The 26144-nt window shown below is 36.3% G+C and overlaps 1 protein-coding gene across 7 annotated transcripts in view; it reads left to right on the top strand.

Moving 5' to 3' along the window:
- Nucleotides 1–26144, top strand: part of WRN (WRN RecQ like helicase) — a 137425-nt gene that overhangs the window by 79451 nt on the left and 31830 nt on the right. For 6 of the 7 annotated variants that reach the window (XM_049704224.1, XM_049704223.1, XM_049704222.1 and 3 more), the window contains 8 exons: nt 4354–4528; nt 8328–8509; nt 12309–12410; nt 12691–12783; nt 17863–18016; nt 24427–24597; nt 24674–24771; nt 25783–25852. In XM_049704224.1, coding sequence (XP_049560181.1) covers nt 4354–4528; nt 8328–8509; nt 12309–12410; nt 12691–12783; nt 17863–18016; nt 24427–24597; nt 24674–24771; nt 25783–25852 — 1045 coding nt within the window. The remainder of the gene's footprint in view (nt 1–4353; nt 4529–8327; nt 8510–12308; nt 12411–12690; nt 12784–17862; nt 18017–24426; nt 24598–24673; nt 24772–25782; nt 25853–26144) is intronic. The other variant, XM_033400587.2, reaches the window with a different exon arrangement.

Below are 26144 nucleotides of genomic sequence, written 5' to 3'. Positions count from 1 at the left end.
AACAGCCCCAGTCACTCCATTGTAAATCTGGGGACTGGGTGCTTTTAAAGACCTGAAAGAATGAGTCCCCCGGCGCCCAGCTACTCCCAAAGTGGAAGGGTCCTTAACAAGTCCTGCTGAGCACCCCTACAGCAGTTAAGCTCCAGGGAGTCACGAGTTGGGTCCGTCTGTCCAGGATTAAACCTGCCTCCACTTATATGTTACAGGAACCCGAAGACATATATCCCAGCTATCCCTGTGAACCTACCCAAAACCCTCAAATACCCCTTCTAGGAGGTGATCCCTGAGCCAATGACAACCGCATTGATAAGTAAACTCTTGCTTTGACATTGATTCCTTTGGGACTCTCCGGGTGATAGAAACAAGATAAGTGATGGTAGGCTGGGACTCCGTAATTGCTAGTGGGCTTTCGTTTACTATATGATTTCTTTTGATGTTTCTTTGCTACTTGCTATCTGGTTACTTCCGAAATTAAAACGCTGATTGATGCCATTATGAAGTTATCAATCACCCTAACTTTTCTCTCCCTCTTTTGGGGATCCACATCAGGGGAATGGGAATCCAAAGCAGTAGTAAATCTCTCAAGAATTATAGCTCAGGGATAAAATCTACCCCAGTGCTGGATCTGTCATCTCCATCCTCAGAGTGATGCCTATGGGTTAAAAACAAGCTAATCTTTACACCTAGCAGTGACGACCTTACCTTACTGAGAGTCCTTCTAACCCTACTCTTAAAGTTCGTATTCTGTCCCTAGCGCAGCTTCCATGCTTAGACCTTAACCCCTCGCGTCAATATATCTGATGAGAACCACACACTTATTTTAAATTGCAATAAGACTAGCTTGTCTTGCTGCCACTGCCCCTATGCAACCAGCATGAAAACTTGCAGTGGAGAACCTTCAGAATCTGATCAAAGCTTCTGTTACTCCACAATTTAATTGTTCTCACCTGCCCTGACAAATATACAGGTGGAAATCTCACCCATTGGTGCCCTCACCACAAATACAATCAAAGACTAAAAAACAAGGACAAAGCCCAGATGGGATATGTACTTACTGGGCAGGAAAAACACCAATTGTCTGGAGCGTAATGTAGGCCCCCCCAACCCAAGGCCTACGGAAGGGTCCCCACCCCTCATGCCCCCTCATATAATGGTGGGCCTCCCTCCCCAAGCTGTAACGGGATCCCCTCTTGGGCAGGCTCTCTAGAGAATTGGTTTAATTCTACAACAGTGCCTCAGGCATGTGCCCCTTCTGGATATCTGTTCCTTTGTGGTCTAGACATAAACCCATTGCCTCATCAGAACAACCCCAATCCCTCTTTCCCTTTCCCGGGATTAGCTGTAGCCTTTCCTTGTATGGACAGTGCTCTGTTTACGGGACAGTGTATGTTAGGCCAACTGAGTAATCAAAGGAACCTAGGTATTATCTTCCATAATATCACCCACCCCTGGGGCAAAAGGGCAATTGGCCTCATTTTGGCAGGGACTGGAGCTGCTATTGGGTTGGCATCCCCTTGGGAAGGCTTTGCTTACCATGAAGCAGTGCTCCGCAGACTTTTGGATAACCTTGTCAGCTCTGAGTAGGTCCACAGGGAATGCACTTTCCAAACTTTCGTTGTCTGTTAGTTCCTCAGCTGATGTAGTGATGGATAACAGACTGGTTTTGGACTTTGTTCTGGCTGAACAGAGAGGGGTATTTGCAGTTATTAGTAAGACATGATGTACCCACATCAACACCACTGAGCTAGTAGAAGAGGACATCAAGAAAATACATGACCATGCCAGATGGCTTCATTCCTTCGGACAGGGATACCCAAGCACTGACTCTATCTGGACTGCAGTCAGAGGAGTGTTACCAAGTGTAACCTTGTTCTTACCCCTGTTTGGGCCTCTAGTTGCAATAGTCCTTTTACTGATCTTTGGCCCCTGCCTTTTTAATCTGCTTGTTAAGTTTGTTTCTTCCAGCTTGCAGCAATTCCATGTCAAGATGATGGTGATGCAGGGATTCCAGCCACTCCCTGAAAGAGATCCTGCTGGGATAACAGCAGAAGCCTTTCTGGGGTCCCTTGACAAGGCAGGGTGAGAGTTCCACGGCACCAGTTAGGTAGGGTCCATGAGCCCAATGGCAGCCTGAAGAAGCTACAGAAGGACCATCCCCCTTCATCTTCCCAGTAAAGATTCCTTGGGGTCCACACCTCTCAGACGGGATTTGAGGTAGGCGATAGATGGGCCCCAGGCTGAGCAGCTGCAGCCAGTCTTCTGCTGTCACTTTGGGATAAGATGCCAGGAGGAGCATTGGGCCCTGAGACCACAGTTTCCTCATTCTTGTGGTCAAGGGGATTTCTCAGCCCATCACATGTGTAGAGAAGGTCCTCAGTTGTCCCCTAAGGAATTCCAGATAACACAACTCTAGGGGAGGGGTCAAAGGAGGGAAGAGACACCAGCCCCATAATATGTCCTGCCAACCTCCCAGAAACCTTCGAGCTGACCAGGAAGGAACCTGAGTCAGGCCAAATATGGGCACAAGCAAGATGATTGGCTAGGGAAAACCTGGAAGACTGCCCCATATACGCGATCTAAGCCACCCCTATTGGGTGCAGCTAACTGTGCGAGTTCGCCCATGTGCTCTTCTGCATATACTTTGCTTCTCATAAATGCTGTATCTGCTTCACAATCTTGGTCTCTTTGCTGAATTCTTTCTTCAAAGAAGACAAGGAGCGAAGTCCTTTTACCAGCCATTTCACTGCTGTAATCAATAGGAATTTTTACTGCTTTGATTTTTCTGCTCTATAAGTTCAGATTTTTGTATTTTCTGCTTTTTTTAATGTAAAAAGTGATCCATATTGTTTGTATCAATTTGAACAATACAGATGCATGTAAATTGAAGAGTACGTAGATTTTTTTTCCAGTCCCATTCCTCAGTTATTATTACTGTTGGTATTTTTGCATTTAGCGTTTTAGGTGTCTGTTCTTTGTACTGTGCAAATATGTGTTCCCAGTTGTTGTTGTTATTGTTGTTAGTTTGCTATAGTATGTCAGTCTTTTCTGCAATTTTCTCCTGTTATATAAAGTATTGCTGCTGTCTTTCTATATATTATGTTTAATGTTTAGGATGTTATACAGTATTCACATTTTGGTGCACAATTTTTCCTTCTTTGAAAAATGTTTTTTAAATGAGATTCTTATACATTAAAAAGATAATTTGCATTTTTTTCACTCTATGGAGTTATCTACTATGAATTTTTGACATGGAAGTCCATTTGGTCACTCTCAAAAATTGCTTTGAGTAGATTATTCAGTAAGACTCGTAGAGTAAAATTACTGTCTCATTTTTCCCCTCTAAGTTTTCAGTGGCTTTTACCATAGTCCTTCTTAAAGGTTTTATATACATTTAATTTTTAAATATTTACTTCACATTTTGTAGTATGAATGTATATGATCATGAACATTTAGATTATTTTTCACTATTATAGTTTTGTTGTGAATATTTGTGTATATGTATCTTTTAGCAGATGTGTGTGTTTGTAAAATAGATTCCTAAAATTGTATCACAGGTTATGCACATTAAAAATTAAATAAAATAACTTCTCCTAAATCTAAATAGTATATTCTTTTTATATTGGTTAGGTCAGCATAAATGAATGTATTTACATAAGTGAATATGTTGAGGAATTAAATGTTCTATGGAAATCATTATTTATACTTTTAATAAGTAAGCGCAAATTTCTAAAACAGGCTTTATAACAGATGTTATTTTCTGTTATGGTCATATAGTCTCAAGTTACTAGTAAATACTTCCTTGAACTATAAAAATGATCTTTTACTATTGCATGAAAGTTCTTGCTTTTTTAGTAAACAGATTTAGAAATTCAATTTTACGATCATAAGAGGGCATAAGAATAATATAAATTTTATTCCTTCTCCTATGTAAACATTACATTTCTTATATAAATGAAGACTAATTGTTAATCTAGTGCTTTACAATTCCAAAGGACGGTAATTGCGTTTCCATTAGTTTACAGGTTTTTAGCAAGACTTCTGCTTCAATAAATAAACTTGTCTCTGGTTTTAATTTGAACAAAAAAGTGAAGTCAGAGGTGTTTGGGTTTAATATAATTTATTTCCACGTTTGAGTGTCTAAAATGTTTCAGGTATTTGTTAAATATGTCATTGTTTTTTATATGCTTTCTCCTTTTAGTTTTTTACTGAAAGGAAAATTAAAGTTTAAAAACTAAATTAAAATGAAATTATATTAAAATTTTAAAAAGAAAGGGAAAATTAAATTAGGTAAAACTCAAACTGGTCTGAAGCCTATATGTATATGTTTGTCCTTTTGCTCTTCTTTTTCTTTAGTTCTGCTTGGGAATTTGAAGGTCCAGCTATCATCTACTGTCCTTCTAGAAGAATGACAGAACGAGTTACAGCTGAACTTAAGAAACTGAAGTTAGCCTGTGGAACATACCATGCAGGACTGAGTATTAACTTAAGGAGACAAGTTCATCATAGGTTCATGAGAGATGAAATTCAGGTGTGAAGATTGATCATCATTACTGTCTGTTCCCCATAGTGGAAACAGATATTTCTCTAATATTTATTTACAAGATCTTTATTGAATACCTTCTTCTTCTTCTCCTTTTCTTTCCAGGAGGGACAATCAACTTTTTTTTTTTTAATTTTTTTTTTTAGTTAAAAATGTTTTAAATTTTTTTAATTTAAATTTTATTTTATATTAGAGTATAGTTGATTTACAGTGTTGTTAATTTCATACTATATATAAAATAGATAACTAATAAGAACCTACTGTGTAGCACAGGGAACTCTATTCAATACTCTGTAATGACCTATATGGGAATAGAATCTAAAAAAGAGTGGATATACATATATGTATAACTGACTCACTTTGCTGTACAGCAGAGAAACTAACACAAAATTGTAAGTCAACTATACTCCAATAAAAAAATTAATTAAAAAATTTCTTTAAAGTTGGAATTGAATTTCATAATTTAAGTCTAATCGTGAAAAATATTCATTTTTCGTTTAAAAAAATCGAAAAACAAAATGGTATATAAAAACATTTCAGGTGTACAGCCAAGTGATTTATTCATACATATACATTTGAATACCTTCTTTCTGATGAGCATAAAGCAGTCACTCTGATAGAATCAGTATATAATGTGGGAGATAGATATGTAAGAAAACTATTGCAGGCTAGTATAAATGGCAGCCTGTACATAGAATAGTGTTTAGGTGCACAGAGGAGGGAATGCTGGCTGTTAAGTTAGGTCGTGTAATGGGGTTGGTTCACCGAGGAAGAAGCAATCCGAATAGAATCTGAACAAGTGAATAACAGTTTGTCAAGTATGCAAGGCCAGGAGGTGATGAGGGAAAAGGAATAGGTTATAGAATTCCAGGAAGAAGGACTGGCATGTGCAAAGGCACTGTGATATGAGAGAGCGTACTGGGTTCAGGAAATGGTGAGTAGTTTGCAATGGTTGGAGAAGAAGGGAGTATGGAGTAGGAAGGGCACAAAGTATAGGTAAGAAGGCAGGGAGGAATGGTGGAGACTCGTAGGAAAAGAGTTGAATGGGTTGTTTGGCCAGGTTGTAGAGGGTCTTAAAACTTGCAAAGAGGCAAGCTGGGATTGGTGTGAAGTTTCTCTAGTTTTTCCAGACTACTTTAGCTGTAGAATTCTTTATTTAAATGAAATTTTATCTAATAGGTAAAACAGATTAAAGTAGAATCATTCTTGTTGAAGTTGATGTGACGGATGAAGGGGTCCAAGAGCTTCCCTATCTCCAAGTCAGTCCCTGGGGGTATTTTAGAATCCTCAAAGTTCTGCAGAACAGAATTTGGAAACCACTGTGACAGACTACTCTATATTTTTGAGCAAGATAATAGTATTATAGAAACATTAGACTGGGAGCACCAAGTAGGACTGATCTGAAGGAGAAAAACTGAAGAAAGGAAGGGTATTGATGAAATTATTGTAAAGTGTTACGGCTGAGATTCATAAAATGACTGGAATCCTGTTTCAGTGGGTGTCATACAGATTATTTGGGAAGATTTAAATTCAAGCCGTGTGAGCAGGTTTAAATCAACACCATCAACATCATTTCCACACCCTGTCGCTATAAGCCTGGACTAGTCATCTCAAATTGAGAAGAACTTAATTTCTGCTTTGCATTTTCTGTCAAATAGGTCATCAGTTTCCTCTGTATCTAGATCTCTGTCTATGCAGTTCACTGTGCATTGTCATGATGCAATGCATACCTGCCTGAAGGCATCTGTTCTCTTTCTTCCTCTTCTTTCCAAAGTTAGGAACAGCTATCACAACTGCCTGGAGTAGAGATTTTATCCAAATTCTTAAATGCTTACATGTTTATTCTGTTATCTCTGGAGCTTGAAAAGTATCAGATAAAATTTATTAGCTGCTGCTTATTGAATCTTAACAATCGAGAGCCAATAATTGACCAGTTGTTTCTTCTATCTTGGTGTATTACTAATTATTCATTTAGATAGAAACATCTCCCAAAGATATGAGGGAGACAAGATTTTTTTTCTTTCCTATTATTCATAACCAAATCTAACCACATTTGGATGTAGATTTGCATTTTGAGTTTGTGACCATTCATTCTTTTAATCCTGACTTTTAGTTTTATGTCCTTTTGTATTTTATTTGCCTTTTCAAGATGGCCTGAATTCCTTTCCTGTCTGGAATGAGGTTATGAATAAATTATTGGATAAAATATCTTCATTTACACCTGAGCGTCTATGAGGATATTTTGAAAATCATGTCTGCAGAATAGGTTGATCTCATCTAAAAGCAGTATCATATGATGAAAATTAGATCTTAAAAGTTCTCATCATACAAATACACATATACACACAGACACAGATACATACACACACAGTAATCATGTGAGGTGATGGAGGTGTTAAGTAACTTTACTGAGGTAATCATGTCGCAGTATATACGTACATCAAATCATCATGTTATATATTTTAAACTTACATAATGTTATATTTCAGTTATATCTCAATAAAGCTGGAAAAAATTGAATAAGAAATAACATTTTAAAAAAGAAAAGTTGGAATTATTATATTGCTTATTTACTCTTAAATACAACAAAACTGTCTAGTTTTATTCACTCAGAGCTTTTTTTTAATATTATTTCCATCCCTAGATTTATTTTTCTTTCATCTTTCTCATACTTCCCTTTATTTGTCCTCCCTCCCTCCCTTCCTCTTTTTTCTACTCTTGGTGCATCTTAACACATTTTTTAAAATGGCACTTTAATATTTATCAGTTATACACACACATAGTTTAACAAACCAAATCGTTCTCCAGTGCTTACAATGAAAAGCGTCAGCCCCTCATTCTTTCCCTGCTTCTTTTTCCTACTCTCATCTCTTTTAGCTTAGTCTTTGGTGTTTGCCGCTGTATCTTACAATAATTTGCTTATACTGCTGCTACTTAGTTTATTTATTTATTTGCTTATGAGATTTAGGCATTATCTCTGTTTCCCTGCTATGAAAGATGAAGGTGTAGCTCTTTCACATCCCTTCCTGCCCTTCTCACCCCATCCAGAAGTTTCTACCCCCTTCACTTCCAATATTAATACCATAATTTTGGTTAGATCAGTATATATATTCAAATATTATATATTTATGTATTCTCTATAAATGCTTTTTATCTGTAAGACATGTAGCATATTTACAGTTACTTGTACATATTTTGTATTCTTATTATTAATACTTTAAAAAAAATTTGTGTAGTTTTTTTTGGTGCTTACCACTAATTTTTCCCTAAGATTTCCCCTAGTCATGTAAATCCGATCTTGGTATACTCATTCATATTAGATATTCTACCAATTTTATCCTTTTAAATATGCAGAGATAAATTCATGATTCATTCTGCCATCTTTAATGAGAAGCTTCCTTCTACCTTAGAATAATGCTAGAAAATATTAAGATACTATGCAGTCTTGAAACTTCATAATATTATCCCAAAGGCTCATTTAATATAATAAATAGTTTAAGAGCCTCTTTTCTGTCTTGTACTCATGTGCATTCAGAGAAACCACTTTATTTGCTTCTTTTAATAGAGAGGGAACAAATCCTATTTTATGGTCACCATTCCTTAACCTGTAAATTGGGCAGATAATCTTTTAATCTATAAGCAATTGGTTGAAATTATATTAAATTCAGTTTCGTGCCATGACTTTAGTTAATTAGTTAATGAACTAATTATTCTTACCAAAAGGTAAACATGTAAGGTTTTAGTTCTGCTAAATGATTGTCAAACTATGTTGTTATTTTATTCTCAGTGTGTAATAGCTACCATAGCTTTTGGAATGGGCATTAATAAAGCTGACATTCGCCAAGTCATTCATTACGGTGCTCCTAAGGAAATGGAATCATATTACCAGGAGATCGGTAGAGCTGGCCGTGATGGACTTCAAAGTTCTTGTCATGTACTTTGGGCTCCAGGAGACTTTAACACAAATAGGTAAAAACATTTATTGCTTTCACCCTTGCAGATTTCTTTCTTTCCACATAAGCTTCGAAAGTATTTGAGACAACATTCAAAATTTAAAGTAATATGTATAAGTGCCTTTAAAACCAAAAGAAAACAGAAGACGTCTAAGAAGAACTTTGTGGTGTGTTGCTACCCAGAGGAGATGACCTAATTTCTTCTATACCTCATTTAGTGTGAAGAGTTAACTAAAACAGCACTATACTGGGAATGTAACGTAGATCTTATGGAACACTTTTTTTCTTCTTTTTTTCGCGGTACGTGGGCCTCTCACTGCTGTGGCCTCTCCCGTTGCGGAGCACAGGCTCCGGACGCACAGGCTCGGCGGCCATGGCTCACGGGCCCAGCTGCTCCGCGGCATGTGGGATCTTCCCAGACCGGGGCACGAACCCGTGTCCCCTGCATTGGCAGGCGGACTCTCAACCACTGCGCCACCAGGGAAGCCCTATGGAACACTTTTTAATATTGTTCATCAATGAGCTGTTTTTCTCCTCAGGTTCTCTCAAGTTTTGATATGTCTTCAGCCATAGTTACTTTAGATACCATTTATTTTGTTTTTATTTTTTTCTTCTCATGCTGCCATGGTGCTTATTCTAAATGACTTCTACCAATCCCAGTTTGTCTCTAATTACCATTTTTATTTCCTTTGTTAGTTCTAGGAGAGCATGCCAGCTCTCCTTGGCAGTGTGTGAATGATCATGTTGCCCTGTACTGACTGACTGCCATGGAAAAAAATATTGTACTTAGTGTCTAGATACAGGAAAACCATTCCACTTAAGTACTAAACAGGTATCTTGTTGGCACTTATGTTCTGTGAGGTTGATATTGAAAGGAAAACTTCATCTTGCAAAGTTTTAGGGGCAGGTTTACCAACTTCTTTCTTCATCCATAAGAAAAAAAAATTGAAGAAAAAAAAACCTATACGTGGTAACTGATGGGCCTGCCGAGATGAGGTGTTTTCAGAATGCACCTCCATATAGCTACATAAGTTGAGCTCTTGGATGGACCTATTAGCCCATCTTATTAAAATGATGAAAGTGGCTATCTAATACAGTTTTTGTTTTTATTTATTACTCAACAATTTTTTTTGGAGTACTCACTATGTTCCAAGCATTATGCTTTGTGCTGGGGATCCAATGGTAAATAAAAGCAGATATAGTACCTGTTTTTATAGAGTTTACTGTATAATGGGAATAGCAGGTCTTAGTCACAGAATCATACAACCGCGGATACATAGTGTTCATTTTACTGCTCTTTTGTGTTTGAAAATTTGAATAACCAAACGATTTTTTGAAAAGGATCATGCAAATTTGTATAAAATTAAAACTGTGTTAAGTGCTATGAAGGAAATTGCATTGAGTAGTGAGTATATTATGGGTGTGTGTTTACCAAGTTATAAAGGTCAGATAAGGCTTCCTTGAGGAAGTAATGGGTTAACTTGAGATATGAAAGAAGAATAGGGATTAATTAGGTAAGAATGTTTGCTATAAATTTTAAGCTTCTTTTAAGAGTAGTCACTAACTTTTGTTTCTTAACATACAGTCAATAAACCATCTTCTTAAGCAGAACAATTATTATTTTCCTTTTGACACTGGTGTCTATGTGAAGCTTTTTATAAACTAATTTTAAATAATTGGGATAGAACACAGCTCTGCATGCTACAATTAAATTTGGGATTGCATCAAACATAAGTTGATTCCTACCAGTTCTGATTTTATTTGTGCATTGTGTTAAAGATGCTGAAGACGTAACAGCCCAAGTTTTATATTGTGGCTTGGCAGGTTCATCAATAGATACAGTTCCTGTGTATCTGAGTCTCAAAAGATATTTTAAATGGTTATCTCATTAAGATTTAACAGGGAGTAACAGTGATTAGTAATCAAATAGTGGTGCCAGGAAATCCACTCTTGAATCTTTAGTACAGACAGGTTGTTCTTTGCATCCATATTAAAGGAAATAAAACTATAGGGCTAATCAGCATTAAAAAAAATTTCAGCAAGGATCGAGGCCCAGATCTCTGCCATCCTTGTGACAAACCTCTTCTATTAGAAAAAACAAAGTTTTAGAATAAATGGAATAGCTGGTTTTCAAATGAAAAGATCACTGTAATTCACAAAATTTTTAGTCTGTCTTATGCTAGAATCCTGTGACTGAGAGAAGAAACTTGTCCAATCATCAGCGTAAATATGCAATTTTATATTTTTTATTGGCAAAGTCTCAATGTCTGCACCTGCCATTATTTAAAACAGTCAAACCCAATAGTTACTGTAATCTTTGTTTAAAGGGAATAATTTGCAAATTAATCTCAGTTTAACAAATCTTCCACTGGCTCCACCTGATTTCTATTTATGGTATTGTTTTTAGAATATTTCTTCTTTTTCAACTTGTTTTTATTCTGTGGAATATTATACTGTAACGATTTTGATGGTCCTAAAAGAAGAATAAATATTCATTTGATTTGTTGTTAGAGACTTGTTACTTTATTTTCTTCAATTTGTTACTGAAACTGATGAGATTAGTTAAATGTAGATCGTGGGAACCAAACATAAGGGAAGCTCTAGCTCTCAGAGTGTGGGCATTGTTTCCTTTGTTCTTTCTATCTGAGGAGAAAGAGGTGAGCTAAACAAACAAAACAGAGCAAAAAAGGGAACTAATATTTAGCCCATGAGCTAGGAATAATGAGGTTAGATGGTTGACCTAGGAACTAGAGTCAATCGTTGGAAGAGACTTTTTAGGGAAATTACATGGAAAGGCATGGTGGTTGGTGGTGTCAAATGATAAGAATGTTTTTGAATAAGAGATCATTTGTGTGTCCAGACTTTCCAGAGCTCACTTAACTGGATTCCCTGTGGGTGTCATCCTTGAGAATTGTACAGAGGTATTTTTATCAGTTAGAAAGCTGTACAGTCAAAACATGAGTGATGAGGATCAGTATTATCACTTAGATCTTGTGGATAAATTATTTTCTTTTGAAATATTTGAAACCTATTCAACTCAGATTTTTCTTTATTCTCAGAAAGATATGCAAAGACTATTTGGAAGATTATCATCATCTGATGTACGATAGTCATGGAATTTCTTCACAGGAGAGTAGAATTAACAGTCAGGATGAGGTATAGCAGCATTAACTTAAAAAAAAAAACCATGTATTTAGTGTTATTTAAAAAGTTTATATAAATTCAGTATTATGGGGGAAAAATGGTTAGAATTGTTTGAGGAAGGAACTTAATTCTGGTATTTTATTAGTGTCCTATAATGCCCCATAATACAAAGAGGTAGTTTTTAGAGGGCTGAGAAGTTCTCTGAAGAGCTAAAGTGATGAAGGTTCATATTTAGATCATGAGTCTTTTTCAGTATTCCTTATATAGATTAGATGCCTTTAGTTTCTCATATAAAATAACTTAAAGAATAACCTTTTACTGGGAAAAGGTAAAAATTCACGTATAGTAGAAATATTGCCAAAAAAGCAAGTAGCATATAAGTCAAAATGAAGAACTTTAGGGTTTTAACAGTTTTTCATAGGCAGCTAAAAAATTGATGCTTGGACATGGGTAGAATTCTTTCAAAAGTAATTTTCATAAAAATCAGAAAAATGCTTGCCTCTTATGGGGGCATTGACTGGGAAGGGACACAATAACTTGCTGAGATGATAGAAATGTTCTTTATCTTGTTAGCACTGTGGATGTTATAGACTATGAAAAATAAACAGGAATAAATAAATGAAATAAAACTAATACAATTTTAATAGTACTGTGGTATTTTTAATTGACAGGCGCCTCCTTAGTGAAATATGCAATGAAAAGTTTCGATTATACAAATTAAAGATGATGGCAAAGATGGATAAATATCTTAATTCCAGAATGTGTAGGCGACAGTAAGTATTATTTACTTTATATCAGTTAATAACAAGGATTTATAGATAATATTCTTAAGGAAAAAGTTTTGCAAAGTAATTAGAAGTATTTAAAAGATATTTGATGGTGTTAACATATGTGCTGAATTTTTAAGGCAACTTGCTTTGTGCCTCAGTAAACTGAAGCCAAATAATGAGGTCTCAGCTGAATCAATTAATGTTGATTTCACCTCATTATTTTCAACAATGAATTTAACATGTATGTTTTTGTTCTTTAATTTTAAAATTTTCTCTTGGGTAGACTCATCTTGTCTCATTTTGAAGACAAACAGCTACGAAAGGCCTCCGTGGGAATTATGGGAACTGAAAATTGCTGTGATAATTGCAGGTCCAGGTAACATTTCCTTCTTCTAGATGGACATTCTAAAAGTCTTTGTTTCTCTTCCTTTGCAAATAATTTTTAATTGAATTTTTGTTGAGTGATATGTATTGCAGTTTTTTAAAAACAAAATAATGAATTTATTTATTAAAAAAGAGGACAAAGCAAACAGTATTACAATCTTTTACTTTTATAAATAGATAAACCAATTAATGGTAGACCTAAATCTAAACATATCAATAGTTATATTAAATGTAAATGATCTAAAAATACCATTTAGGGCTTCCCTGGTGGCGCAGTGGTTGAGGACCCTGCCGATGCAGGGGAAATGGGTTCGTGCCCTGGTCCGGGAAGATCCCACATGCCGTGGAGCGGCTGGGCCGGTGAGCCATGGCCGCTGAGCCTGTGTGTCCGGAGCCTGTGCTCCACAATGGGAGAGGCCACAACAGTGAGAAGCCCGCGTACCGCAAAAAAAAATAAATAAATAACATTTAAAGGCAAAAGTTGTTAGAATTGGTTTAAAAATATGACCCAACCAAATGCTGTCCACAAGAAATCCACTATAGGTATAATTATATAGGTAGATTAAAAATAAAAAGATAAAAACTGTATACCATGAAAACATTAATCAAAAGAAAGCTGGAGTTGTTACTTTTTTTTTTTTTTTTTTTTTTTGCGGTACGCGGGCCTCTCACTGTTGTGGCCTCTCCCGCCGTGGAGCACAAGCTCCGGACGCGCAGGCCCAGCGGCCATGGCTCACGGGCCCAGCCGCTCCACGGCATGTGGGATCTTCCCGGACCGGGGCTCGAACCCGTGCTCCCTGCATCGGCAGGCAGACCCTCAACCACTGCGCCACCAGGGAAGCCCTGGAGTTGTTACTTTTAATGTCAGATAATGGAGACTTTGGAGGAAGAATATTAGCAGGGATAAAGAAGGACATTACATGATGATAAAAGAGTCAGTTTACCAATGTATCAGTCAGGGTTCTCCAGAGCAATACATGCACATATGTGTACACACACACACGCACACGCACACACACAGACAGAGAGATAATGAGAGAGGGAGAGAGAGGTTAATTTTAAGGTATTGGCTCATGCAGTTGTAGGGGTTGGCAAGTCTGAAATCTGTAGGCAGCCTAGCAGGCTGGAAAGTTGGGCAGGGTTTCTACATTACAGTTTTGAGTCACAATTCCTTGTTCTCCAGCCAACCTCAGTCTTTGCTCTTTAAGGCCTTCATCTGATTGAATGAGACCTACTCACATTATCAAGGGTCAGCTCCTTTACCTAAAGTCAACTGATTGTAAATGTTAATCCCATCTACAAAATACCTTTATAGCAACATCTAGGTTAGTGTTTGACCAAATGACTGGGTACCATAAGCTGACACACAAAGATAACCATTATATCCAAGAACACCTAATCCTAAATGTGTATATACTTTAAAAAGAACTGACCGAATTGAAAGGAGAAATAGAGAAATCTGTAAGTAGAGTTGGTGACTTCAGCATCTCTCAGTAATTAATAGAGCTGGTAGACAGAAAATCAGTAAGAAAATAGAAGAAATGGAACAGGACTGTCAGCAGACTGTCTAATTGACTTTTATAGAACATTCCACCTAACAACAGCAGATACACGTTCTTTTCAGGTGCAGATGGAATGTTCATGAAAATAGACTGTATTCTGGATCATAAAACAAACCTTAACACATTTAAAAGATTTGTATTTATACAGAATACATTTTCTAACTAAAAGGGAATGAAACTAGAAATCAACAGCAGAAAGATAACAGGAAAGTCTCCAAACACTTGTAAATTAAGTAACACACTACTAAATAATCCATTAGTCAAAGAGGAAGTCTCAAGGTAAATCAGAAAATATTTTGAACTGAGTGAAATGAAAATACAAAATGTATGGGGTACAGCTAAAGTGATACTGACAGGGAAGATTAGAGCATTAAATACTTACAGTAGAAGGGTTTCAAATTAGTAATTAAGCTTCCACCTTAAACTAGCAAATAGGGGTAAAGAAAACTAAAAGGAAGCAGAAGGAAGGAAAGAATAAAGATAAGAGCATAAATCAATAGAAAACAAAAACAATTAGAGAAAACCAATGAACTCAAAAGCTCATTCTTTGAAAAGGTCAATAAAACTGATAGAAAGTTCTAAAAAGAAAAAAAAAAAAGAAGACGAGAAGACACAGATTACCAATATCAGGACTGAGAGAGGGAATTTCACTCTAGCCACAACAGACATTAAAAGGATAATGAGGAAATACTATGAATAACTCAGTGCACATACATTCAGTAATTTAGGTGAAATGGACCAATTCCTTGAAAACCTCAGACTAATAAAACTCACTCACACACACACACAAAAAAACAACAAAAAAAAACCCCTCACTCACAATGAAGTACATAACCTGAATAATCCTACCACTGTTGAAGAAATTGGATCCTTGTTAAAAACTTCCAAAAATAAAATTCCCTAGCCCAAGTGATTTCAGTGGCAAATTCTGCCCCCCCCAAAAGAAGAAATAATGCCAGTTCTACTATTTATGTGATATTCTCTCAAACATAAAACTGCACTGTAGAGATGAAGAAAAGATTAGTGGTTGCCAGAGATTAGAGGGATGGGGTCAAGGTTGTGATTACAAAGGAATAGCATAAGGGATTATTTTGCAGTGATGGATTTGTTGCATGTTCTGATTGTGGTGATGGTTAGAAGAATCTATGAATGTGTTTAAATTTGTAGACCTTAACACACACACACAGACATACAATCAATTTAACTGTATATTAATTGAAAAAATAAAATACAAATGGTGTATGTAGTTGAGCTAACCATATACTAGGTATGGTAGCTGTATACTGTTAGACAGAAGGAGTTTTATTAGGGATGGAGATGGTCTCTATGCAGTGATAAATGGTTCCTCCACTAAGAGGACAGAATTGTTCTATGCACCTTAAAAAAAACCCCTACAACTATGTAAAGCACAGACTGACAGAAAAGCTGGAAGAAATCAACAATTCCACCATCAAAGTAGGAGAGGTTGATTATAATTTTTAGTTATTGGTAGGTTAAGCAATCAAAAAATTAGGAAGCAATAGAAAATCTGGTCAGTATGGTAACAAGTCTGATTTATTGGACATGCAGTATGTAGAAGCCTTTACCAAGCAATTAGAGTAATGTGTCTCAAACATTTTTACTTCGTGACCCACATAGTTAATGGCTAATTGAGTCTAGGTTCTGTTCAGAACCCTAAGGTCTCAAGGGATTAACCTTCAGCACACCTATAATCCATTTGTAGCACACGGGCTGGGAAGCGCAGAATTAGAGACTACACTTCTCAAACATAGATGGCATATTTATAAAAATGAACTATAGGGACTTCCCTCGTGGCGCAGTGGTTAAGAATCCTCCTGCCAATGCAGGGGACACGGGTTCGAGCCCTGGTCCGGGAAGATCCCACATGCCACAGAGCAACTAAGTCCGTGCGCCACAACTACTGAGCCTGTGCTCAAGAGCCTGTGAGCTACCACTACTGAGCCCGTGAGCCACGACTACTGAAGCCCGTGCGCCTAGAGCCCGTGCTCCACAACAAGAGAAGCCACCGCAATGAGAAGCCTGCGCACCGCAACGAAGAGTAGCCCCTGCTCGCCACAACTAGAGAAAGACTGTGCACAGCAATGAAGACCCAACACAGCCAAAAATAAATAAATAAAAAATTTAAAATGTACTATATATTAAAGCAGTGGGTGGCAAACTATGGCCCATGGACCAAATCCACTCACTGCCTGTTTTTGTAAATAAAGTTTTTTTGTAATACAGCCATGCCCTTTTGTTTATATATTATCTATGGCTGTTTTTGCAGAGTTGAGCTAAGTAGTTGTGACACAGAGATTGTCTGGCCCACAAAGCCTAAGCTGTTTACTGTCTGGCCCTTTATAGGAAGAGTTTTCTGACCTCTGTACTAGACTGTAACCTGTCTCAAGTTTTCAGTGTATTGGTTTCAAACACACCACATTATCTGGCCAGAATGCAACAGAATTAGAAGTAAACAAGAGAATAAAAAGGGAAATTCTCATTCATTTGGAAATTTAAAATAATGCTCTAAAGTAACTCGTCAATCAAGGAAAAAACTCAAACTGGAAATTAAAACATTTTTAGAACTTAGTGATAATTACAGTAATATACATTAAAACTTGTATGCTGCAGCATAGGTGATACTTGGTGGGAATTTGATAGCTTTAAATACTCGTATTAGAAAAGAAAATTAATGAACTAAGTATCCTATTAAAGAAGTTAAAATAGAGAATAAACCTAAACATAGCCTTTTTTCCCCTAAAAATATATCTAGAATACTGACTATATTCTTATTGCTATTTCAAAGATATTTGTTATAAAGAAAGCAACTGAATTAGGTAGTTGAACTATATTAGTTGATTTTTTCTGAGTCCTTTTGTTCTCAACATGCCATAAAGAATTCTCATTTGTATTAATGAGAATTAATACAAATGAGAATTTCATTAATTTGTGTTAATGATAATTTCTACCTGAAGGATGGCTTAGGAATTTAACTTCTAAATGGACTTACATGAAAAGCTTATAATCTTTGGTCATATTTTAAAGTATGACTTTAACAACTTCTTGCATAGGAGATGTGTTTTTTCAGTTCAGAAGTTTTGCGACAGGGGTGGGGGTGGGCAATAAACCTTTTCTTCCATCAAAACCTAACTCAAAAGTCCAGTATTTATCCAGTAGATCAAGTGGAGCTATTTGAGCTGTAATCCTGCGTTCTGCTTGCTTGAACCTGTTTCTTTCTATGGCCCAAGATACCTCCTGTGAAACTCGGATCCTAGGGCACTAGTGTTGAGAACTATTAATATAACATACCTGTGATGCTATATTATCGTTTATATTTCATGTTTTACATACTTTACATGCTCTCAGCTGTATTGAACTTTATTTTTAGCTTCTGAAGCAGTTGGCACATTTGAGATATTTTTTTACTGGGCTAACTGTTACACTAAATCTTTTTATTTCTAAAGGTACATGCCTTGGCTAAGCTTCCTTTACATATTGTTTTTATTAAGATTGGATCGCTGCTTTTCCATTGATGACTCAGATGATATGTCAAAGGACTTTGGTCCACAAGCATTCCAGCTCTTATCTGCCGTGACCATCTTAGGCGAAAAGTTTGGAATTGGGGTTCCAATTTTATTTCTCCGAGGATCTGTAAGTATGTCTGTGAGTCACCTTCAGAGTTCTTCTTTTACTCCTATTACACTTTTCTTCAGAGGTTTGTTTGCTGGCTTTAGTTATCAGAACTCAGAGAGTCATATTAAGTTCCATTTAAGCACTGCATTCATTACCTTTGACAAAACCTGTGTGTATCATTAAGACAATGCTTCCAGGCTGTCTGTTTCAGTTTATTACATTGCAGTTAGATGAATCCCTAGACTGGTCTTTTATAGGATAATTAAGAAAAGTTTACTTTCATTGTGTCAAGGGACAGGTAGAACAAATTTGTATCTTGGTGCCCCGTGAAGTAGTAAATTTTTTGAGCAAAATTTAAATTTCAGTGATTATTTGTAAATGTCTAAGTTCAATAATAATATTTGGTAGTATATTTTTTCTTTCCTTCTATTTTATTTCTAATCAGAAGTATTTAAAATTCTAAGAAAGTTCTTTTTCTTCACGAATGAATAGTTAATTCTGTTACTTTTTTTTTTTTTTTTTGAGTGATTAGTGTGCCAGCATTATGCTAACAGTTGCAGGTACAAATATGAGTAGGTCATGACCCTTATAGCCAAAGAGCTTTTTCTGTAGTCCTTTTGTTTATATGATTTTATTCCTGATTTAGAAATCTGTAAAGTTAAGTAGTATATATTGACGTTAGTTGAATAAACCAAAAATGGGAGATAGAATCCTTTGCAACTACATATATTTATTAAAAATATACTAAAAGTGGAGATTAAAATTCTCACTTTGTAGAATTTTTTTTTAAGTTTTGTTTTCTTTCTTTCTTTATCTATTTTACTTATTTATTTTTGGCTGTGTTGGGTCTTTGTTGCTGTGTGTGGGCTTTTCTCTAGTTGCGGTGAGCGGGGGCTACTCTTTGTTGCGGTGCGCAGGTTTCTCATTGCGGTGGTTTCTCTTGTTGCGGAGCACGGGCTCCAGGTGCCCTGGCTTCAGTAGCTGTGGCTCGCGGGCTCTAGATGCAGGCTCAGCAGTTGTGGCTCAGAGGCTTAGTTGCTCCACAGCAACTAATGTGGGATCCTCCCGGACCAGGACTTGAATCCGCGTCCCCTGCATTGGCAGGCGGATTCTTTTTTTTTTTTTTTTTTTTTTTTTTTAATGGTGTGCGGGCCTCTCACTGTTGTGGCCTCTCCGGGATCTTCCCGGACCGGGGCACGAACCCGTGTCCCCTGCATCGGCAGGCGAACTCTCAACCACTGCGCCACCAGGGAAGCCCCACATAAAAATCTTTAAACACCTTTGTGAATTAAGTATTAAGATATGCAGTTATCTTAATTTTACAGATTAGAAAACAGACACAGTCATTAATTTGCATAATCAGGAGATTAAGTGAAACCTCTTTCCTGATCATGTTATCAAAGTGCTCCAGAATTAGAGAACACTTTTGATAAAAGATGCTTTGACTATAGGCAGCCATTGGGAAACTATTGTTAGTTTTAATTACCCTTTATAATTTTCAAACTTTCTAACAGGAGAGGGTTATCCGTTTTATTTTTCGGACAAGCTATTTCATCAGGTTGAAATATATTCCTAGAGATAATTATTGTAACTTTATATTTTGGCTTTATTGTTCACATAGAATAACAGTCCCAGAAATGACCTTTTTAAGCCCTGAAGCGGCAGCTGTGAACTTCCTTGGCCTGTAGGAACTGGGAAAGAGGCAAAAGAAAAAAAAAATTAGTTAAAATGTAGACAGAAACTATGGACTTATTTTGTACTTTAGGAACACAGGAATCTAAAACTTCTTAAGAGTTTATAACTACTTTTTTCTGCTAGTTATTAAACTTTTTTTTTTTTGCTGCGCTGCATGGCATGTGGGATCTTAGTTCCCCAACCAGGGATCAAACCCGTGCCCCTTGCAGTGGAAGCATGGACTCCTGACCACTGGACTGCCAGGGAATTCCCAAAACATCTATTTTTGTGTGAGCTACTGTACTCTGTTTTGTGGGGAATTCAAAGTGGAATTAGATGAGACATCATCTAATATGGAAGGTGTGTTACTTGAGAATAAATAAGTATATTGCAGCATAAAAAGAGATCGGGGACATATGAATAGATATAAAGTAGTATTTAAGTTCTGAAGAGAGAGTGCTTGTTAATGGCTGTGAAACTAGAGAAGTCTTTGTTATGGTATCACTGGCGCTTTTCTGTTCTGTGGATAAGAGTAGATTTGGGCATTGAGAGCCAACCCGAGGGAAGAAGGTGGAGAGGAATGTGGCATTCCCAGCTGAAAGAACTACCACAACAAGCAATCGTCATTTTTAAAGAAGTTAATTTAGAGAAGTGGCAAGTTTGTTTGTTTTCTCTATCAGGTAATGGTGCGGAAGATTTGGCTTTTATTAGAAAGTGATCCTTTGGGACTTGTGCTCTGGCCAGTCGGCCCCCTTTATTCTAACACACATCGATCTGTTCATAGGTTTCCAAATTCCCTGATGCATCCGTTTGGTACCCTAATTTTTCCAGCCTGCTTTTTAAAGGAGAAGAGTGGGTTGATAACTTCCATTTTTGAGACTTTGTCCCATAGAAGTAGAGACTCTTAGAGCAAAAAGATTATTTAACTCTACCACCTTATTATACAGCGGTTAATACTAAGTCCCAGAAAGTTAAATGACCTGTGTCATGTCAGGTCATTACTTTGTGCCAGAATCAGGATGAGCGACAGCTTTCCTAACTAACGTTCTATTGCTGTGTCTGTTTTATTATGCTGTTCACATGCAGTTTTAAATTTGTATTTTTAGGTTGAATGATCTAGAGATACTAGAATGAAGATTTATGATTGGTAAGGGATATGTGCATGTATAATTGTGCACTCCTTGAAATCAGTGCCCAAATCCCTATATCCGCTATGGCAGCTTCCTCATCCTTAGCAGTTTTACTTCGTCAGTGGGTTAACCTGGAAAATTAAGTTAACTAGAACATATAAGTAATTAATGGAAGATGCCTCGCTCAGAGTAAGAAATTGTTAGACATCTGTGGTTTTTTTTTTTTTTTTTTTAAGACATTTGTTGTTGAAAATCCTTATTCTGTTTTTTCAGAAATGTTACTTGGGTAAATTTGGATTTCTCGTTGAAAAGGGAATATGATTTCTTTAAAACAAAATGATCTGTGTCGAAGAGCAGAAATATTTCGTTTTATGTATGGTGATTGCCATGGAAACATGACAGTGTAAATTTATTCACACAGTACACAGTATTCACAATGATTATTGATCATGAGGGGAAGGGACAGTTACCCCTACCAATTAGAAGAACATCTCATTTCTTCATATCAGCAAATGTGTTCATTCACTTCAGGTTGTTTTCTGCTTACGAAAGGGAAGGCTAGAGGAATAATTTCTAGTGTCCAGATTGCTAATAAGTACTAGTTAGGCAACTTAATATCTTTGGTGTTATTAGTTTGCAAGCAATAGATTCTCCTACTATAAAGGTAAGCCCCCAGCAGTGTAGAATGCCATTACAAATGTTCTGGGAAAACTGACTTAATATTGAGTCAGAGCTTTTGCTTTTATGTTAAGGAAGGCAGGCTAAGTTAAAGGATAAGAAGTATTATTATACTTGTATAGCAGCTGAGGAAATAGAAACACAGGTAAGTTAAGTAACTGACTTGCCCAAAATTCAAAAGCTAGTAAGTACTGGAGCTGTGACTTGAACCCAGGTGGTCTAGTTGCACTAACTACAATCAGTATATATGTATATGTATGTATATTGGTGTCTGTGTGTCTGTGTGTATATATATCCCTGGTGTAGTGGTCTGGAGGACTGTGTCCTAGTCTTACCTCTGTGACCTTAGGCTACCACTTAACATCTTTGAGCCTCTGATTGTATCTGAGTAAAAATGACTAGATAGATCAATGAGCTCCAGTGTTCCTTCCAGATCTGAAATTCTGTGATGTTTGATTTTAAACATTCTACACAAATCAAACCAAAGTCAGTTAGTATAGGTAGTAGAGGTTGTTGTGGAAAAAGATGCTACGTTGTATGTGGGTGTTTCTGTTTCTCTGAATCTTGTTCTAGTACAATTTTTGTAAATATAATCACCATGATACTAAAGCTTTATTACTTAGCTATTTTAATACAAAATTCAATTTCAATTTCAATTTTTAGAATGCACGTTACAGACCCTGTAAATTAAACCTATAAGAAGCCTGTGTTTTAAAAAAGCTCAGTGTGTCTGGGCACTGATGTGTCTCTGATGGGAACTTTCCTAATCTAATCTAATTTCAGCCTAGATTTCTTTATGTGAGGGATCAGTCTTTTTAGGTTATTTCACTTGTATTCACATTTTTAACATTCCAAAATGATAAACTTGTAACCGTAACGTTTTCATCAGTTGAACAAAACCAATACATTTGTAATATAGTGAGGCTTCTGGTGCTTGAGTTATGTCTGCTGGAACTCATTCTGATTATTCTTTCCATTTTGATCCCTGGATTTGAATATGCACTGATTGTTAAACCATCATTAGAGTGTAGATGAAATATAAAAATGTTGAGTGACAGGATGTACCTATTTCTCAAATTTTAGATTGCATTTCATATTGAAAATTTTAGAATACAGGAACTTCTTGACATACTCAAGGAGTGAATGTTTTTGAAACATGAATATAACCTAAAATACAGTATTTGTTATGAAGCACATGATCAGTCTAGTGAATTTAAACAGAAAGGTATTTATTACTGGGTGTTAAGTGGCTTAGAGTATTGTTGATAAGATTATACTGCAAAATAATCTTCCATGGAAGCAGTTGCCTCTTCTGTGGTTAAGAAGTTATCTGTCAGTGCCTGACCCCAAACTATGCTGAATAGGGAGCTGTAACAATCAGGAAGGTTCTACTTCTGCTTGATCTGGGAGCTGCCTTCTATAATCTGTATCAACAAAATGAATGTCTCCTGTTACTTAGGAAGCTAGAAGCTGTATGCTAGGTTCTTTGCTAACACTTTCTCATAAAAAGCAAACCCCTCCACAGTCATGCATACCTGCAAATACAGCAAAGTAGACCCCTTTGCCTCACTTCCTGTGTGTAGATGTCATGCAAAAATACCTTTGTTTAGTGGAACTTAAATCACATCCAGAAGCCTAGTTGAAAGAAAGTTTGAGAAATAGTGTTTGCAACTTCCCAGATTCTGTGGTAGAAGTCACAGTGGAGGAAGGGCAGAATGACCCTCGAATTACAATCTGCTGTATTCACCGCAAATACATTAGATAGAAGCAATTCTCCAGAGAGCGCTATGTTTATATAGTACCATACACATTTAAAAGTAGTATTTAGATGTGTAGGATGGATGAAGGAGGTAATCAGGGACTTCCCTGGTGACACAGTGGTTAAGAATCTGCCTGCCAATGCAGGGGGCATGGGTTCGAGCCCTGGTCTGGGAAGATCCCACATGCCTCAGAGCAGCTAAGCCCGTGTGCCACAACTACCGAGCCTACGCTCTAGAGACCACGAGCCACAACTACTGAGCCCGCGTGCCACAGCTACTGAAGCCCGTGTGCCTAGAGCCTGTGCTCCACAACAAGAGAAGCCACCGCAATGAGAAGCCCGTGCACCGCAACGAAGAGCAGCCCCCGCTCGCCACAACTAGTGAAAGCCTGTGGGCAGCAACGAAGACCCAATGCATCCAAAAATAAATAAATAAATAAAATTTTATAAAAGGGGTAATCAGAGGGCCAAGTGAATAGAAAAAGTTCTCTGTGGAGAGTGAAGGTGGAGGGAGTCATTTCCATTAGAGGACAAGAGAATTGCATATGATGGGCTAGCTTCCCCAATATTTCTAGACCTTGATGGCTATGAAGAGTCTCCGATCGGAATCCTCTGGTCACTTAGGGAAGAATATCTCAAAAGCATCAACTGTCTAGCATGCACCTGCTTTTTCTGATGTATCTCAGTGAAGCAGCTAAATCAGAAATGATTAAGTAAACTTTGCTGAAACATCACGGACAAAAAGCACAGTAATGACAACAACGCAGTGGAAACCTGAGTCTTGGCACTGCACTCACTGATTACCAGCTATGGGTCACACTGCCTTTAACATCCATGCTTCAAGTCTTGAGCTGTAGATTTATGATCACCGTTTTCAAACAATGTGAGTATGTTAATAAAAGGTCTAAATAGCAAAGGTTAAATATTCCAAATATATCCAAACCTATGCATTGGGAAATGCATGTGATTTATATATGAAATTTCCTGCCATTATTTAAAACAGAAAAGGAACACTATTTTGAGTGTATTTATTTGTGACTTAAGTAATCAGAGCAAGCAGGAGGGGTATAAAAATTCCGTAGGTTTTTAAAGCTGAAATTTTGTGTTAAAGCCAAAGAATCAGTAGACGATTTCGTGTTTTACATCTCCTGTTTAATTAAATAAACATTTTAAGAAATTGATTTTATGCCTAATTTCAGAATTCCCAGCGTCTTGAAGATAAATATCGCAGTCACAATTTCTTTGGCACTGGCAAGGATCACACAGAGAATTGGTGGAAGGTTTTTTCCCATCAGCTCATAACTGAGGGATTCTTGGTAGAAGTTCCTGGGCAAAGCAAATTTGTAAAGATTTGCATCCTTACAGAAAAGGTAAACAATGTAGAAGTCTGCCTGTTTGATTGAATTTTCTCACTGTGCATTAAACGATTCTTCTTGTGTTCAATAGGGTAGAAATTGGCTTGCTAAAGCCAAAACAGAATCTCCTCAGAGCCTTATCCTTCAAGCTAATGAAGAATTGTGTCCAAAGGAGTTTTTTCTACCAAGGTTCATTTTTCAGTTTTTTTTTAACTTCTGGGTTTTCTGTTATTTAAATGATTCATTTTGTACCAATTTACAGGTACCACACAAAGTAAAATGAGTAAAGATAATCATTTTTGCATACCTCTTTGAGTCAATTTGGTGTGGGAGTCAGTAGGGAGAATGATAAATCATAGAACACTGTCTTGGTGAATAGGAAGTAGATGACTATAGTACTTAGAAAGCTGCTCCTGTTGATTAAAGAAGTGTATAGCACAGGGAACTATATTCAGTATCTTGTAATAAACTATACTGGAAAAGAATCAGGAAAAAAAAGAATATAGATACGTATATGTATAACCAAGTAACTTTGCTGTACACCTGAAACTAATACAATATTGTAAATCGACTATGCTTCAATTAAAATAAATAAATAAATAAAATAAAGAAGCAACATTAAGGTAAATGTTGAAGAATCTATATACCATATTTCCTTCTTATGTATAGAGGACAGGGAGGGAATACACATGTTGCCTACTTTTTAGTACCTTTACATGTTATCGATCATTTTTCAATTTTTTTTTAAATTGAAATATAATTGACATTTAACATTGTGTAAGTTTGAAGTGTACAAGTGTTGGTTTGATACATTTATATATTGCATTGTGATTATGGCAATTGTGTTAGATAACACTTTTATCACATCACTTGAATAGCACTTCTTTTTTGTGTAGAGAACAAATAAGATCTAGTCTCTGAGCAACTTTGAAGTTTATAATACAGTATTATTGACTATAACCATTATGTTGTACTTTAGATTATCAGTTTTACTTTTAAACTTAAAAAACTTTAAAGAGTTTTAAATCTAGACTTTGAAGAGCTTAAGCTCTTTGGAGGGGAAAAATCAATTTAAAAAAGCATCAGTTCTAAAAGAGTAATATAACCTTATCTGCCTTTCTAAGAGTGGAGGTGTGATGATTCATGTATTAGAAAATTACATTTTAACATTTGAGATAATTTAATTTTATTATTTTTCAGTTCTAAAGCTGTATCTTCCGGCACTGAGCAACATTCCTCTAATCAAGTACCAATTGAATTAACTTCAGAGGTTTGTTTTTATTAAAGAGATGGTTCTTATTATTTCATTCTTTATTGATGCAACTCCTGTTTAAAATTTTTGTTTTATTTCCACTCAAAGAGGAAAATGCCATATATAACAAGATATAAAATGTGGAAAGAGAAATGATATGAACAGAATAAAATATGCAATATATGATTTCTGGGGTTAATAGAACAGAAGTATCTGAGAAAGTAATGTTTATTTTTTTTCTTTTAAGCCTCTTTTATAACTAATTTGGCTTGGATATTATAACACTTCTTATAATATCTTTTTTTGGATA

Source organism: Orcinus orca, chromosome 21 (assembly GCF_937001465.1).
Source record: "Orcinus orca chromosome 21, mOrcOrc1.1, whole genome shotgun sequence".
Taxonomy (NCBI): Eukaryota; Metazoa; Chordata; class Mammalia; order Artiodactyla; family Delphinidae; genus Orcinus; species Orcinus orca.
This window is presented reverse-complemented; position numbering and strand designations above follow the sequence as displayed.